Raw genomic sequence first — 18,394 nt, forward strand, 5'->3', positions numbered from 1 at the left:
TGCAGAAGATTTTCCACTAGCCCTGGGTACTGACTCCTCAGAGTTGCCTCAGTTTGTCACAGCATTTGGATGTCATTAGAACACTGGAATGTGGTTACAGAGACACTTATGCTTGTTTTTAAAGGGGTGGTAAATAAGCAGACAGAAATGTCATCAATTATCAACACGAAGCAGCAGCAGTAGCAGTCTAATGCTTCTACCTACAGAATAATGAAGAGTCAGGGGATGTTTGAGCAGGATGTGGTGACCTCAGATCATCTCATACAGTCAGTTCATTTTGCAGATACCGAAACAGAAAGACACCTTGCCCGATGCCACACAGCTAGTGGGTGACAGAGCTAGGATGGGAAGTGGGGCCTCAGGACCTCTTAGTCAAAAACTTTGTGGACTGCCCATGCCAAAACCACTCTGCTTCTCCCTATAGGGGAACAACACAGTCAAACAGAAGGGGTTTGTACCCCCTGCCCATGCAGGTAGGTCTTAGGTTCACCCAACTGGAGAACAGTGAGGTTCGGTGTGGGATCGGGTCAGACAGAAACAGAGAAGAGGTTTCTCAGGATTCCATGCACTGGATCGAACTTTTCTGGGTCCAGCCCTTAACTCTGTTTTACTGGCTGCTGTTCTCATGGGTGGGGAGCTGCTCTAAGAAGTGGCGGACTGGTTTTCTAGTTTCTTTGAAGAATACGGCACTAGTACCCTCCTCACTTCTGCATTCGAAAGGGGAAGCCAGGCCCATCATTCAGATCAATATATGGCACAACTCCGGTGACCAGCACAAGTGTCACTTGTGCTCTGATCTGGTCTGAGGAGGCCAGGTCATCTGTACCCTCTAAGTCTCAAAGAAACACATCTAGTTGGCTGAGACATAAGACAAGCACTATCAGCTTGACCAGCGAATTATTGCTAATTCCTGACAGCAACACATTGCTTCTTACAGGATACTTTGCAGAAACAGAAACGATGTCATTCAACACAGAAGAGATATCATTCAGAAACAGCACTCCCCTTCCCATCTAGGAGATGACCTTATCTGGTAACAGTCTTCATTCCGTCAGCAGACTTGACAGTCTGGCTTTGGTTCTTTAAACTTCTCCCTTTGAAACCAGAATCATAGACGGGATGGTTTAGCTTCTACAGAGATTTGCTCCAAAGAAGTATCTGAAGGCAAGTCTCTCAAGACACCATAAAATTATGTGGACTGAAGCAGTGATTGGATTGATTAAGACTCAAGGTTGGGTAATAATGAGACCCAGGCAGGGCTAGACAATAAAATGCTCTAATTGATTTTATGCATATGTAATGACACACATACACCCCAGAGCATGCTTATAATGACTGTGCAGGCTGTGTGCATACAGATTTCACAGTGGAACAATTATACCACCCAGATGCTCCACGAGCCAATCCATTACCAGAGTGTGGGGGCTTGGGACACAGTCTAAAAGGTAGCAGTGACCACGAAGTCCGTGGTCAGTTCATCTTCCCTCCAGGAGAAAGCAGCAGTGTGGCCCGTGCACATACCGGCCATACCATGGGACTCGCTTCAGTGCACGGAGCCTTCTGGACCCTGAGCATGACCATTGGGCTGGAATTCCAAAGCCCTGGTTTCAATTAAATTTTAAGTGGATTTGACTCAAAGTTTGAAGTGATGCTAATTGGTTTTCAAAACACTGGGTAACAATAAGCGTTCTGGTCCTGCCCACGGACATACGCGCCCAGCTCTGAGCACGCTCCTGGGTAGCAGGGCGGGCAACACGCCCCCGATGCCCTTTACCTTGCTGGGCACGGATCCAAACTGCAGGCTTTCAGGAGCTTTGGGGGCCGGCGGCTGGTCACGCACAGGTTCTCATCAGCAGGCTCCCGCGTCTGTTTGTTCAGGCAGCTCACCACAGCCTCCTGGACACCTGTGTACAAATCACACTGTCAGGCCAGAGTGGGCGTGTGTGGGGTGATGAAATGTAGACAAGGCAGCCGGCGGGGGGTCTCTGTGATTGGTAGGACTCTTGCTGCTGGTCAGAGACAGCAGTTTAAAGCCCAGGACTGCCCATCTTGTCAAGCGTCGCTCAATCTGGGAGAAAGTACACAAGAGCTTGTGCCTCTGTAAGCATGCCCCTTGAAGGGCCCAATTCCCCTGAGAGGAAAGGCTGCTACCAGTACTGTTGAAATGCTTTAAAAAAATGCCACCAAGCTATATAAGTGCCAATGCTGAAATGTGAGAATTTAATGCAAATTTAATGCAGAAGGAAAGCAGAGTGACCAAAAAAAAAAAAAAGCCCCAAGACCTTCGCATGTTACATTTTAATCAAAAGGAGACTGTTGTATTTGGAAGGGTCTTGTTTCCAAGACCCTTCCAAGAGCCATGTTTTAATATCCAACAGTCTGTAATCTGCTGTTCTTCTGAGGCCTTGCATCCAGGACTCCAGTTTTGTTGGTTTTCTTTTGATTCTGGTTCATTTCTTTTAGTGACCTAGGGCAGCTTTGGAAGTTGGAACAAAGAAAGAGGACAAGATGCATAATGACTACTTCCATGGAAGACAATCTTCTTACATCCCTGGAAAACAATGTTCCCACTGACACCTGCATACCCCTGACTCAGAGCTAGTAAAACAGGAATTTGAGCAATGACAGACCCAAGGTTACTTGTCAGGTCTTCCAAGGTGGTAGGTGGGATTCCTCATGGAGGCTTTTATGGAGCATGGAAACATTTAACTGGGTAAGGTAATGACGAGACTTTTCATTCTGGTGTCCACAGTGATAATAATAGTCCAAATCCACAGGTTGCACATTATTATCTAGGTATCAAGGCTAAGGGCTTGATATGTTTCATCGTACCCTCTCAACAATTCCATGAGTAAGCACTATTTTTATCCCCAATTTACAGATAAGAAAACTGAGGCTTAGAAGGGTGAAAAGACTTGCTGAGGACATAGAGTTGATAAATGGTGAAGCTGTGCCTTAACACTGGAGCTTTAAAGACTGAAAGCACTAACATTTAAAAATACTAAGAGGCTGGAGATCTTCAGGAATAACCTAGACATTTGTCTGGAATAATTTCAGCAGGCGAGGCAGGACTTTCTTGATAACACGCTTTCAGTCATACATAGCTATGCAAATGAAGCTCCATACCTCTAAAGATATCTATCTGTAGTTCAGTATTTGTATGTACTTAACAGCAGAGTATGTGACAATACATACAATTGGTTTTATATATAAATACACGTACATTTTGTTTTTGTTTTCTGCATTACTTTGTTAATGAGTACCTAACATAGGACAGCTGACCCACCACTTATTAGCCCTTCTCTGCTTCCCTCCTCCTATCTACCCTATGTTTCTCTAAGAAGTTATCACCCCAATCAAGAGGGTAATGCTTCCTAAGGTGATGTTACACTGGCTTAGATCCATCACTCAGCAAGACCATCATTTAAAAAGTGACATTTTAAAGCCAGAATCTGAATCACCATTCTTTCTTCCTTGTAAGTCTGATAAATCAAACATTAAAAAAAGAAAAAAATCAGTCACAGTATTTACCCTGTGGCCATGAATATAGTTTTCTGTTTTTCTAAGTTTTTTATGAGCCTCAAAATTTAATTTAAATATATCATGGCCAGTTCAGAATGGAGCATTTGAGATTTATATGAGACATTTAAGCTACTCTCTCATCTTCAGTAATGCTGACTACAGGGTGTTTCTCTTGGTTGCAGCTGGGATGAGCCATTTAAAATTCATGGTATGATGATATGGCAAAAGATTTCACAAGAAATAGTTGACGTCATCACTGATCTTTCCCACTGGAATAGTCTGGCATTATTAAGGTAATGACAAGGTGCTGGGTGAAGCTATCTATTCCATACGGAATATAGAGCTGTGGTTATATTAAGAAATTAGGTTTTCAATTCATTTTCCTCCCTGGTGATAGTCAGGACACGCTAAATGTTTCTCTGAAATAAAATATATTTTGGCTTTGTTCAGCCACGAATACCTTATCACTTGCCTTACGTGGAAGTCCTTCAGGTGAGTGAGGGGGGTGTACGAGTGATGTGACCTATTTCCACTCTGTGAACCCCTTGTTGACAGACCTTAGGTCGTTCTAAGATGGCACGTTATGGGTGTAACGAGGGCTAAGGTTTCTAAAAGGCCATCAGTCATCTCCTCCTTTGGATATGTGGGACACAAATTGAAATTAAACCAATAATCATAGCTCAAGATGAAAATCACCTTGGGGTGGTTAAGTGCTGAGATTAAGTAGCATTCTAGAGTTATTAAATTCTAATCTAGCGTATTACAAAACAAAGTACTCGGCGACGGCAACACTGTGTTAAATGTCTATTGCCATAGGGGTCGGTTGCCTCAGCAGTCTTAGGTGGGACCTGGGAACGTGGGGAAAACAAAGGACAGAGAGAGCTCTGTCATAATTAAGGAGTATCTGGGACCAGCCCTGTGGTCAACATACAATAAATTTTTGTGACCTGATGAATGAAATGCCTAAAGGGCAGGGCATTCTAAGCAAAGTGTGCAGTTTAGGCTAAGGGGAGGTAGGAATGGAATGTCTGCAGGAAGGCACATGGAGTGAGGGAGCTGCCCTGCAACGGGGAGTGTGCGACGGTGGAGGAGGGAGGAACTATGAGGACTTTACCTACAAGTTCACAGTATACTGGGCCCAGGGGAGTCAGTCCAGGATGTGAGAAGTTAGCTCATCCAATTTGTGCTCTTTCCAAACAGGCTAATATATGCACTTTGAAGGACATTTTAAACCAACACAGAACATATGTTTAAATATAGTACTTTATGATTTTGAGTTTTTTTTCCTAACAGAAGCTAAAGGGGAGAAAACTCATAAGGAAAAGGGAGCAATAGGTATAAGACTCTACCTTCCATTCTTGCTGAAGTAAATTTCAAGTTTTCCCTCAGCTAGAGTTTAATGCTGATTTTTACCATCTAGGAGTTCAATATAAATAAAGCTGTTCAGGTTCAAATCTGCTCTCCTTGACCACACCTATTAGTGCACATATGGGAAATTAAAATATAACAAAGAGATGATAACGGGACACAGGACACAGAAACGAACAGGTTAGGTTCACTTTTAATCTTCCAGAATATGGGACTTTCATTGTTTCTATCTCCCAGAATAGCATAATTGTTACATTACATTGATGACAGCTTGGGAAAATGAGCCACCAACTACAGCCTAAATTACTAACTAGTTCCTTCTGGTTGCTACCTCTGCTAAGTGAACGGTTACTTTTGTGTCTATCCAATTTCATCTCTTGAGATTGCAAAAACAAAATTAGCCAACTGGCCTTACAACCAAAAATTGATTTATAAAATCTATCTCTTAATCTTGCATGTTTTTGGTTAGCTTCAGCAAAAATGATTAGCTATATATATATAGCCTTGTGGGTTATAGTTTGGTGAAAGATCAAAGTTAATAATACAATAAAATGTTATTGCCAAACACTGACTTCAAAATATACATGTCCCATATAACAAAATAATTTTTTAGTGCATATGGGCATCATATGGACCATATAACCCAAACATATTTTCACCACTTTGGAATTTTCAACTCTAACATTTTAGGTGTAAATATATTACCTTGGAACAGGGACATAGCTATAGGTAAGAATGCACAGTTGTTGACAGTTAAGACCTAAGACATCTCAGTAACTTTACCCTGCCTTGGATATACAATTTATGTTATACAAAGATGCTCGGTTCCTGGAGGCAGAAATCAATTGTGTATCAAATATCCAAATCTTATTTCCAAATCAGTGTCTTCTGAAAACATTTTAAATTAAAAACATTCCATCTACTCTCTACACTTAGAGTTTTATGCCCCTGGTTGATCAGCAGAACGGTTAGAATCTTAAAGATAAAGGTATCTGCTTATTTATGTATTCCATTACTGTATCTATGTTTTCCCATCTGTTCATAAAGTTGCAGGCTTGCCTTGTAACTCAGAACCATAATTGAGAGACCATCAATATTTTTTTTTCAAAGCATATTCATTTTAGACTAGAGGTAATGATCATTCAGTTCAGGTGATCACAGAAATTGGGGGCAAACCCACACCATCTGAACTTTTGAGTCATTCGTTATATTGGAAAGAAGCAACTGTAGCCACCAACTGTGTCCTTTGCACCTGACCTCACACCTCTAGCCTGGGCTCAGAGATCAGCAAAGATTTTTTTTTTTTTTTTTTTAACATTTCTGCCTTGTTAAGCATGGAAGAAAAGATGTCCTCAGTGTGAGTTAGAACACCCTAAGAACGCAGATTAGCTGGGTTCCAGGAAACTCTTCCAGAATCAGATGGAAAAATTTAGGTTTTAAAATAACAGGACTCTACATTAAAACACTTAAGAATTCCATGGTTTGAAACTGGAAGACTTAGAAACAAACAAGAACGTCAAGGGCAAAACTATTAAACACTTACTAAAAGACCTGATGGAGAAAATTGATTCTTTGCTAGTACATGTTCCACTATTCATTCCTTTTCAACTCCATGGGAACAATTTGGGCACATTTACTTTTACATTCTCAATAATAACAAAAGATGCCTTTTAAAAAGAGTTTCCAAAATGTCATGGTTTAGAAAGCAGTTTTGAGAAATTATTTACACACACACACACACACACACACGGTACCAAAAAAAAAGTATACATATTTTAAGAAAGGAAAAAACTACTAAAATTGTAATACTCAATATATACCGATAACAAACGATGAATACAAGTCACATTTGATTTCTGCAATTACAAGAGGTGCTCAAAGGGGTTACCATCAGCGTCCAGACACTTCTGATTACTGCAAACTATTGCTAGAGCAACGTTGACCAGTGTCCACTTGTATACATTTTTTTGGTACCCTGGTGTGTGTGTGTGTGTGTGTTTGTGTGTGTGTACGTATGAATAATCCCTCTGATATCAAAACAGTTAGCAACATCATTGCAACAAGTTCGTGAACTTAATTGTCGTGTGTGTGTGTGTGTGTGTGTGTGTGTGTGTATTTATATAAGTAAGAAACTTTACTGGGAAATCAGCCAATGTTTCCTTACCTATCAACATTTCTCTTGGGAAATCATCAACAAAATGAAAAGACATCCTACTGAATGGGAGACGATATTTGCCAATGATACATCTGATAAGGGGTTAATATCCAAAATTTATTTAAAAACTCATATAACTCAACACTAAAATTAAAAAACCCAAACAATCCAAGTAAAAAATGGGCAGAGGACCTGAATAGATATTTCTCCAAAGAGGACATACAGATGGAAAATGGACATGTGAAAAGAACTCAACATCATTAATCATCAGAAAAATTCAAATAAAAACCACAATGAGACATCACCTCACACCTGTCAGAATGGCTATTGTCAATAAATCAAAAAACAACAAGTGCTGGTGAGGATGTGGAGAAAAGGGATCCTTAGTGCACTGTTGGTGGGATTGCAAGTTGGTGCAGCTACTATGGAAAACAGTATGGAGGTTCCTCAAAAAATTAAAAATAGAACTGCTGTATGACCCAGCAATTCCACTCTTAGGTATTTATCCAAAGACATCCAAAACACTAATTTGAAAAAAATATATGCACCCCTATGTTTACTGCAGTGCTATTCACAGTGGCCAAGATATGGAAACAACTGAAATGCCCATCAATAGATGATTAGATAAAGAAGCTGTGGTACCTTTATACAATGGAATATTTCTGTGCCATAAAAAAATTTTACCATTTGCAACATGGATGGACCTAGAGGATATTATGCTAAGTGAAAAGTCAGACTGAGAAAGACAAATACCGTATGATCTCACTTATATGTGGATTCTAAAGAACAGAAGAAATGAACAAACAAAACAGAAACAGACTCCTAGATACAGAGAACAAACTGATGGTTGCTAGATGGGAGGGAGTTCGGGGTATGGGTGGGAAAGGTGAAGGGATTAGGAAGTACAAATTGGTAGTTACAAAATAGTCAGGGGGATGTGAAATACAGTATGGAGAATATAGTCAATAATGTAAAAACTATATATGGTGTCAGATGGGTACTAGACTTATTGGAGGATCACTTCATAAATTATATAAATGTCTAACCACTGCGCTGTATATGTGAAACTAATATACAATAATATTGAATGTCAACTATAATTTAAAAATAAATATATATGTGTGTGTGTGTGTGTATATATATATATATATATATAGTCATGGGATGTAAAGCACAGCATAGGGAATATAGTCAATGGTATTGTAATAGGTATGTAGGATGTCAGAGGGGTAGGAGACTTGTTTGGGTTATCACCTTGTGAGGTGTATAAATGTCTAATCATTATGTTGTTTTGTACACCTGCAATTAATACAAAATCTCTTGGGAGAAGACATGGGAGACAGTGGCAATACAAATCCAATGTAGTTCCTATAGCTGTAAGAAAGATTGTAATCTTGAAGAATTAATTCTTGATTTAAGTGCTTTCCTCTCCCACTACAATCCCATTCATATTTCACCTAAAATAAAGAATCACTGAATCTGTTGTTATCACCATGGAATATACCTAAGAGACCCAGGTCAATATTCATGGAAACATTTGACATTAGCTAATAAAATTCACAATGAGAAAGCTTCAGAAATTCTCTAAGTGCTTAAAGAAGTATGGTATGATGGAAAGACTCTAGACAGAGAAATAAATAAATGGCAGACTTAGTCCCAGTGTCACTCACTAGCTGAGTGATCTTGAAGAAGTCACTCAGCTTCTTTGCATCTTAGTTTCCTCATCTATAAAATGGCAGTGGGGTAAGACATTAATCTTTAAACTCCTTTCCAGTTCCAGGTAACCATAGTGTCAATTGCCCTTTACATACCCTTTCCCTTTGTAAACAGATATTACTTTGGGAAATCAGCTGAGTAAATCAAAGGGACTATAAACTCTTCCTGGGAACAGCTGAATATTTTGTCATCTTTGGGTTTTGGTTCATGCCACATGCACTAAGGCAAGGGCATAGAGAATGAAACTGAAAGCTGAGGGTATTGCCAGGTCAGTGTCAACTGTGTTTCTCAGTCAGATGTACTAGGATATATTGCAAAACATCGGAATGACAACAGAAAGTAAAAGCATTAGTTGTGTTGGTCACTCACAGCCTGAGAGCCACTCAAGCCCAAAGAGACACACATCTGTGTTTCACTCAGTATGCTTTACATTTAGAAAGGCTTCCTCGCCTCCTCCCTCTACTTATCATTCTTGGAACAGAGGCAGTCACGTGATACAGTTGCATGCAGGGAGAGAGGACACAGAAAAAGGAGAGAAAGATGGCGGGGATCTGAGCCAGAACCCCCCTTCTTACCTCCTCCACATGACTCGGAGCACTTGGTGAAGCCCTCATACTCCCAGTCATACAGCTCGTCAAAATCCTGCAGGCCATCTGTCTCTTCTGGGTTAAACTCAGGAACTTCCCCGTTGCATGGTCCCGCGTAACAGGCACGCTGGGATGCTGGCTTGGGCCCTTCACATTCGTCAACAGGCAGGTCAGCCACGGACTGAGAGAAAGACAGGAGCACCTGGCACTTGACTCTTCTCACCTGGGTTCCCACACCACAGGTAACCGTGCAGGCCGACCAGGCCTCTGGGATGAACCTGCAGTCAGCAAGCAAACAAGAGGACAGAATGAGAAGCCCCAGGCAGGAGACCCTGGGCATCATAAGGGACCGCATCCCATCTGCCAGCAAGGCCCAGTGCCGTCCCAGGATACGCTCAGGGCTCCTCCACCCTGTCCTGTGACGGGTGCTGCAGTGTAGTTCATGAGCTCATTTGCCACTGTTTCCGGATTGGTTTTTTGAGAGTGTCATCTGAACTCCCAGCTGTAAGACATTCCAGCCACAGACCACCTGCTTTCTCACTGCCTTATACCCACAGTGGCAGCTCTTCAGAGCAGGGAATTCGTGGTTTCTTCTCTCTCTCTCTAAATACCAGCACTTGTGCCTGCTGCAAGATGCTGGCTATTCTTATAGCAGACTAATACTGATACTAAAAACTATAACAAAATAAGCCCTTGGAGATATTTAAGGAAGTATTTTTCTTAGTCTGGATCGGATTCCGTAACTTTCTTTGCTTTTCTGCACAATGTGCTTCCCAAGATTTATTTATATGTAGAGCTTTTCTTTTCTTTTCTTTTCTTTTTTTTTTTTTTGTAAGTTTCCAAGAATGGAGCAAAGTCTTGTTCCTCACACATTCTTTGAATTAGTCTGGACTCCACTTCTTTTTATATCATAGAGAAAAGCGGTGCTACGAATGAAGTCCACAGGCGTGTCACAGTAAAGAAGAGGTTATGCATTCATACAAGTTTGTTCAAAAGCCTCCACCCCGCCTCCCCACCAGAGAAGTGACCCTACTGAGAACTTGGTTTTTCCTCTGAGTTTCTCTAGAATGGAGGACGATATCCAAATTCCAAAAGAAAAAAAAAAAAAAGGCTTTTTTCCTCCCACTAATCAACAATGGCCACAACTACAATGACCTTGAGAGGGGCCTAAGGGAAAAGCCCAGAGGGAACCATTAACTTTTTCAAAAAGTTGGTATAATAATCTGGAGAAAGAACTTTGGAATAAAATTTTTTTATTTTTCCATGATCCTATGGCTTTCTCACAGAGAGTTGTGCTGAGGAGGCATGCAAACCTGGCTCCTTAACCTTGACTTTGGCAGAAAAGGAAAGAACTGATAAGAAGATTATAGCATTAAATCCTAGCAAGTGCAAATGGTTCATATCTAGTTTAGGGAAGCTGAAATTCTAACAGGAAACCAATCCAAGGTTTCAAACTGCAAGGAACACAACAAAGATGTTTCCTGGTCCTGAACCTGAATCTGCGTGTGAAACAGGGGGGATCTGGCGCCCCCTCAGACGATGTCTGAGGCATGATGGCAGTCCCTTTAAGAAGGGTCTGACATTTGTTACCTCTGAAGAACCATCCCCTAGGGAAGAATGGACATCACATATAACCTTGTCAGGAAGATGGATGACGGGGAAGGGCCACCCAGAACTACTCCCAAGAAATTCTCATCACAATGTTACCTCCCTCTGTTGTTTTTCAATTCTTGACTTCATCTTCTGGCACCTAAAGAACCTGGGGGAAAACTGTATCTTGAAAGATTAAAAAGTCTCTTTTTCTTCAAATAATGCTACCTGCAAGGACTTTTTAGAAATATGAAACCAAAATCTGCAATCAAAATAATCTTAACCCTCTTCTTACAAATTCATATATATATCTGCCTAGCTCCTGGAACAAGAATCATGACAAATACACAAGTACTGAATTTTACAACCCAGGTGTAGACATAAAAGAAAATACATACCAAACTATTTTGTACATAAAAAAAACAAAACACAAAGAAAACCAAAGCAAATAAGTCTGCCAACTTTGACTATAACGTGATGAATAATGCTTCCTGAATAATGTGGTGCTGAATTTTGTTTTCAAATACAAAAGATGACAAGATCTCAAGAAGAACTGTGCCTTATTAGCTTTCCCTATGCAGTAAGGATTATTGTTCTGTCACCTACCATAGCCCTCTTTAGTGACCATTGCAAGAGAAAGGATCAGCTAGCTTTTTCTGTTAAGAGCTAATAGAAAGTATTTTAGATTTTGTGGGCCAAGATTGTGGGTCTTTGTTGTTCCAACTACGGAGTTCTGCTGATATAGTGTGAAAGCAGCCATAGGCAATATGTAAATAGATGGGTTTGGCTGTATTTCAATAAAACTTTATTTACAAAAACTGAAGGGTGGGGTGGGAAAGGTGCCTGTGGGCTGTATGTTGTTTACCAATTCCAGCTATAGAGTCTTTAGTGGAGAGGCTAAACACACTAAGGTTTATAAATAAACCCAAAACTTATTTTAGGTCTTAATTTCATCTTTTTCCACATATATAAGCTGATAAGAACGACAAGTAACTAAACTTATTTATGTTTTATCTTCCACCGTGAGTCACAGATGAAATCCAGAATATGAACAATGCACAAACGAAACTGTCAGCTCTCATTGCCTGTAATGTGAGTCACTTTGCATTTGGTTTCTTTCCATTACCAAGAAGATACACCAAAAGCCCACAAAGTAGATAGGGTATGCTCTTGAAGCCCCACTCAGTGCAATGGCGAAAGATGTTTATTTTAAAGTAGCACCTAAATGAAAAAAAAAAGAAGTATGTATATACATATGTGTGTCTGTTTGACTTTCTGAATATTTAGGATTTACAGCAAAAACGATAATTATCTACTTTATGTCTCCCAAGTGATAGTCTTATCAAATATCAAATAGTCTTACTGGTTTATCTCTCAACTGGCTGTCCTTAGGTCTTCACTAAGTTCACATCAATTAAAAACAATTTAGCTTTTAAATGGTGCTGTCTTTCACCAGTCATCTTAATTTCTCCAGTGCATATATTTTATATGATATATTCTCTTTCATCGAAGGCAGGAGATTATATTTCAAGAGAAATATATATAATAGTGCAAATGGACAAATGAATAATAACTTTTTCATATGAAACGTCTCCGCACATCCCTAGATCTCCCAACTCTGTATTTACTATCTTGAGCTATCTGGCCGCAAGTGGGAGGAAACAAGGTCAGTGAGAGGGCAAGTGAGCTAGGAGGTTTAAATGTAATGTTTAGATGACTCAATTTGAATAGCACTTGCTAAGTTAGAACCTTTAAAGTGGGATCTTTAGAATGGAGTCAATAGGTATTTAAAAAAATCATTTTGATGTAGAAATGTACAATGAAAAAGATCTTACTGAGGTTTAATTTGGGTAATTAAAAAATTTTTTTTGTTAGCAAAACAATTATGGTATGAAGGAAAAATGGCTGGATAACTGAATTCTTCAAAAGATAGCCTTAAACTTTATAAAGAGCTGATTTAGTTTCTGCATTTAGTCTTCCCATCCCCAGGAAATTAAAAAAACAACCTAGTAAAAAAATGATTTATGCTTCTGTCTATTCTTTGATTTGCAGCTTAATTGTTCATTTTATTAACAAAAGTTTATCCTCTAATTAGTTATTACCATAGTCCCTTTTATGAAATAGAAAACAGTGATAATCAAATTTAGTTGTAAAATCCCAAAGTAGTTTAGTTTATTAACGGCTGTTATGGAAAAAGAAGCATGGACTGAAATAATAAAAACAATCACTTTATTAATATAATGCCAAATAGAAACAATTCTTTCTTGGTTAATTAGTCTCATGTCACTACAAATCTTACCCAGAGTTAGGCTCTGATTTTATGCACATATGATCTCTAAGATATTTAACTTTTGCCTTTCTCTTCTTACTTTCCTCTCTCCTCCTTTCTCACATACATGTTTGTTTAAAAAAAAAATCACTGGGAACATTCAAAATAAGAGTAGCTTTATAGGTGTGTTTTTTTTGATGCTGTTATTAGCCTTGCCTCATTTGCTAGTTTCAAAATGCAAATCAAAACCTGCAGGAAATCACATTAGAAATATTAAATTTTGGTTTAATTTTCAATCTTATTACACTTGAGTTATAAATTGATAAGGGTTGTGGATTTCTTTTCCCTCTTTCTTTTGGTGTATGCTTGTGTATGAGAGTAGTGGCATGATATTAGGATAAGGAGAGAGAACGGAATAAACTGAATAGTGTAAGAAAAATATAAAAGACTACTATTAGAAACAATAAACAAATACAGTAAAGTTGCAGGATACAAAAATCAATATACAAAAATCCATTGGCTTCCTCAATACTAACAATGAAATATCAGAAAGTAAAATGAAAAAAAAAATCCCATTTACAATTGCCATAAAAAGGGTTAAATATCTAGGACTAAACTTAACAAATAAAATAAAAGGCCAATGCTCTGAAAACTACAAGATACTATTACAAGAAATTGAAGAAAACCCAAAGATATCCTGTGTTTATGGAATGGAAGAATTAACATTTGTCAAAATGTGCCTATTATCTAATGCAATCTACAGATTCAATTTCATCCCTATCAAAATCCCAATGGCATTTTTCATAGAAATAGGACAGAAACTCCTCAATTTGTATAGAGCAACAAAAGACCCTGAACAGCCAAAGCCATCCTGAGAAAAGAACAAAGATGGAGTTATAACATCGTCTGACTTCAAACTATACTACAAAGCCACAAAAATCGAAACAGTATGATATTGCAGAAAAAATAGACACACGGGCCAATGGAGCAGAATTGAGAGCCCAGAACTAAATCAACACATATATGGGCAACTAATGTTTGACAAAGGATTCTAAAACATACAATGGATAAAGTCTCTTTAATAAAAGGTGTTGGGAAAAATGGAAAGCCACGTGAAAAAGACTAAGACTAAACTGCTATTTGACACCATATACAAAAACCAACTCAAAATGGATTAAAGACTTGAATTTAAAACCTAAAATAATAAAATACATAGAAGAAAACATAGGCACTAAACTTATGGACCTTTACCTCAAAGGGGTTTTTGTGAACTCAACACCAAAGGCAAAAAAATTAAAGAAAATAAAATGAATGGGACTACATCAAACTAAAAAGCTTCTGCACAGCAAAAGAAACCATCGACAAAACAAAAAGGCAACCAACTGAATGGGAGACGATATTTGCAAACGATACCTCTGTTAAGGGGCTAATACCCAAAATATACTATAAAGAACTCATACAACTCAACAATAAAAATCTAAACAATCTAATTAAGAAATGGGCAGAGAACCTGAATAGACACTTTTCCAAGGAAGACGTATAGGTGGCCAACAGACATATGAAAAGATGTTCAACATCGCCAGTTATAAGGGAAATGCAAATCAAAACCACAATGAGATACTACATCACACCTGTTAGGATGGCTATTATCAATAAGACAAGCAATAACAAACGTTGGAGAGGCTGTGGAGAAAAAGGAACCCTCATACCCTCATACACTGCTGGTAGGAATGTAAATTGGTGGAGCCACTATGGAAAATCGTATGGAGGTTCTTAAAAAAATTGAGAATAGAGCAACCATATGATCCAGCAATCCTTCTTCTGGGTATCTACGTGAAAAATTTGAAAATACTTACATGTAAATATGAATACACACACAAACACACACACACACACACACACACACACATCCTTATGTTTATTTTAGCATTATTTACAATAGCCAACACATGGAAACAACGTAACTGTCCTTCAATGGATGATTGGATAAAGATGTGGTACATATATACAACAGAATACTACTTAGCCATAAAAAGATAAAACATTGCCATTGCAAAAACATGGATGGATATTGAGAGAATCATGGTAAGTGAAATAAGTCAGATGAAAAAGGACAAGAACTATATGATTTCACTCATTTGTGGGATATAAAACTAAAAGCAACAAATGAACAAACAAAACAAGAAAACTTATGGAAACAGACAACAATATGTTGGTTACCAGAGGGGAAGGCGGGGTAGAGGGAGGACAAAGAGAATAAAGTGGGTCAAATATATGGTGATGGAAGGAAACTAGACTTTGGGTGGTGAACACACAATGGAGTATATAGATGTTGTATTACAAAGTTGTACACCTGAAATTTACATAATTAATCAATGTTACCCTAATAAGTTTAATAAAAAAATAACAAAGAAAAAACCACTTTAAAATGGACCCAAAAGATTACTGGATATCCTATCAAGTGCATTTTTCCTAGTTATTGCAATCTTTCATTGATTGTTAGCTATTTTACCACACTGCAGATTGCAGAAAACTGATAATGCAAATGATTCTTGCCCACAGAACTGCAAATTAATTGTGTCTAGTGGAATGCAATTGATTTTTGTCCTGTGGATACACCTATTTTGCATCTATTTGTAAATATTTCAGTACTCTTATTTCCCTAAATATGTATGGTTCTTTCAAGTTCCCTTTGAATTGGTTGTAACACTTTCCTGATTCCCTCATTAATTAATGAAGTAACCACACCTAAATACTTCCAAACAAATGAGAATCTAACTTATTGTAAAAGATCTTTAGTCAAGGACACTTGATTTGAACGTGGAATTATGAAAATATTTCTCAACTGCTGTTGTTAGCTTACAATTCTCTGGAGCTGCAAATAATTCATGCTAGTTATGCAACTCATATTGAAGTCTCCAAGCAAAAATGTTCAAAGGGAGCCAGGAAACCACTGCACAAAACTTCTGATAATTTTTTTTGTAGGTTCCTCAAATCCTTAAGTATCATGCTTGGGTTGTGAAGGTGTTCATTACTGAAAGGTGCCCCAGTAGTATAACCAAGGATAGAATGATCCTAGAAATTAAAACAACAAAACAAATGACAGTTTTGATGCAGCCACCAGTACAACTATTTGATAAAAAAATTCAGTGATTGCCCCATATAATGCCACTAACCAGTGATGAATGAATGAATGAATGAATGAATGAATGAATGAATAAGAAAGAAGAACCCAATCCCAAAATACAATAAGGCCTTATGGGAGAGCTAAGTTTAAGTGGCATTTTCAAAGTAGCAGACTTCATTTTCTCATGTTAATGATGCCCTGTTGTGTTCTCTGAGGGACAGCTGGCCTCTGCGAGAATCTCTCAGTGATTTTCTTGAAGAAACACTCAGTGCTAGAAGTGGGGGGAAGAAAGGCAGATTGCATTAAAAGAGCACATTTTCCTTTGAAAGAGACTTTATATTAGCAGGAAATGCTGTGGGGGTTCAGTTATCTTCAAGTTCCAGTGAGTCAGAGTGGGACTACTGGCTCTTTCAAGGGATAGGACCTCGCATTTGAGTCTGTTAAACTCATCTTGCAGTTCTGACCTAGCTTTCTCTGTTATGGTTCCAGGCAAGATATTAGAGTCTTAGTAAAGGTGGGACCCTGCTGACCATCAGAAGGTCGTTCTTCTTTAACAGAATGACAACTAATAATCAGTTTCTAAGAATCTTGGCCCCACATTGTCTGCTGTTCCCAACAAATCCAGTCCTCAACTATCATGTTCCCAGTGGCATCCAACACAAGTGACCAAACCTTTCTTCTTGAATTACTTTCCCCTCTTGATTTACACAACATCAAACTCTCCTGACTTTCTTTTCTTTTCTGGTCACTTCCTTATCAGTCTCCGTTTCGAGATCCTTCTCCTCTGCTCAAACTCTAAATATTGCAGTGCCTCAGGGCTCAGTTTGGTGCTTTTGAGGTGTTCATCAATGATTGTTGGTTTCAAATACCACCAATGAGCTGGCAACTTCTAAGTATGGTCAGTCCTCGGTATTCACAGGTTCCGCACTCATGGATTCAACCAATTGTGGGTAGAAAATACTTGAAAAAAAAGTGACGTTGTTGTTGACGTGTACTACGTAGGTAGGCCTACGATGGTTGCATCTGTACTGAACATGTACAGATTTCTTTTTCTTGTCATTATTCCTTAAGTAATACAGTATAACAACTATTAACATAGAATTTACATTGTATTAGGTATTATAAATAATCTGGAGATTATGTAAAGTATTCGGGTGGTTGTGTGTAGGTTCTATGCAAATACTATGCCATTTCCTATAAGGGACTTGAGTTTTAGTATCTGTGTGTGGGGTGGTGTCCTGGAGCCAATCTCCCATGGATACCAAGGGACAATTGCATTTAATCTCTAGTCTAGATCTTTCTCCTGAACTTTATACCCGAACATTTTTTGGTAAGATTTAGGCTACGGTGCCATTTTGTTCTTGGAAAGGAGTAAACACTAATTTAATATAATTTATTTATGAAAATTTATATAGTGCTTTTTATGTGCCAGGTGCTATTTTAAGTACTTTATAAATAAAAGTTGTTAAATCCTAACAACCTGATAAGAACTAATATTATCTCCATTTACTATACAGATGAGGAAAGTGAAGTATAAGTCAGTCACACAGCTAGTAAGGTTTCATGCTCTTACCCACTACACATTGCTCCCTCTCCTGCTTGACTTTTTTACTTTGATATTTCAAAGGTATCTCCAACTTAAAATGTCCGAAATTGAACTCCTGATTTCCCTCCTCAGCATCCTACTCCACCACAGCACATGATTCTGCTGGTCACCTGATTGCTCAGGTAAAACAATTAGGAGTTATTCTTGACCCCTCATTTTCCCTGACTGCTCACTTCCAAATGATTTCAAAATTCTCTCAATTCTCCCTTAAAAATATATCTGAAATTCATTTACTTCTCTCCAACTCCACTACCACCACATTGATATAACAACAACAGCTACTGTTTAGTGATGTGTTTTAAGCACTTTCTATATCTTAATTAACTCATTATAACATCATTAGGAGAAGGGTACTGCCAAAAACATTGTGAAATGTGCAAGAGATTATTGATTGTCCTTTACAATGGAAGGCTGGCACTGCTTAGCAAGCTTTCAGGCATTGTCTAATTCTACA

General features: G+C 38.5%; 1 protein-coding gene across 3 annotated transcripts in view; it reads right to left on the reverse strand.

Moving 5' to 3' along the window:
- ADAMTSL1 (ADAMTS like 1) overlaps nucleotides 1–18,394 on the reverse strand; it is an 887,009-nt gene that overhangs the window by 161,338 nt on the left and 707,277 nt on the right. For all 3 annotated transcript variants that reach the window (XM_033123965.1, XM_033123964.1, XM_033123966.1), the window contains 2 exons: nucleotides 9,337–9,626; nucleotides 1,775–1,904 (listed from right to left, as the gene is read on the reverse strand). In XM_033123965.1, coding sequence (XP_032979856.1) covers nucleotides 1,775–1,904; nucleotides 9,337–9,626 — 420 coding nt within the window. The remainder of the gene's footprint in view (nucleotides 1–1,774; nucleotides 1,905–9,336; nucleotides 9,627–18,394) is intronic.

Source organism: Rhinolophus ferrumequinum, chromosome 12 (genome assembly GCF_004115265.2).
Source record: "Rhinolophus ferrumequinum isolate MPI-CBG mRhiFer1 chromosome 12, mRhiFer1_v1.p, whole genome shotgun sequence".
In the NCBI taxonomy this organism is placed as follows: domain Eukaryota; kingdom Metazoa; phylum Chordata; class Mammalia; order Chiroptera; family Rhinolophidae; genus Rhinolophus; species Rhinolophus ferrumequinum.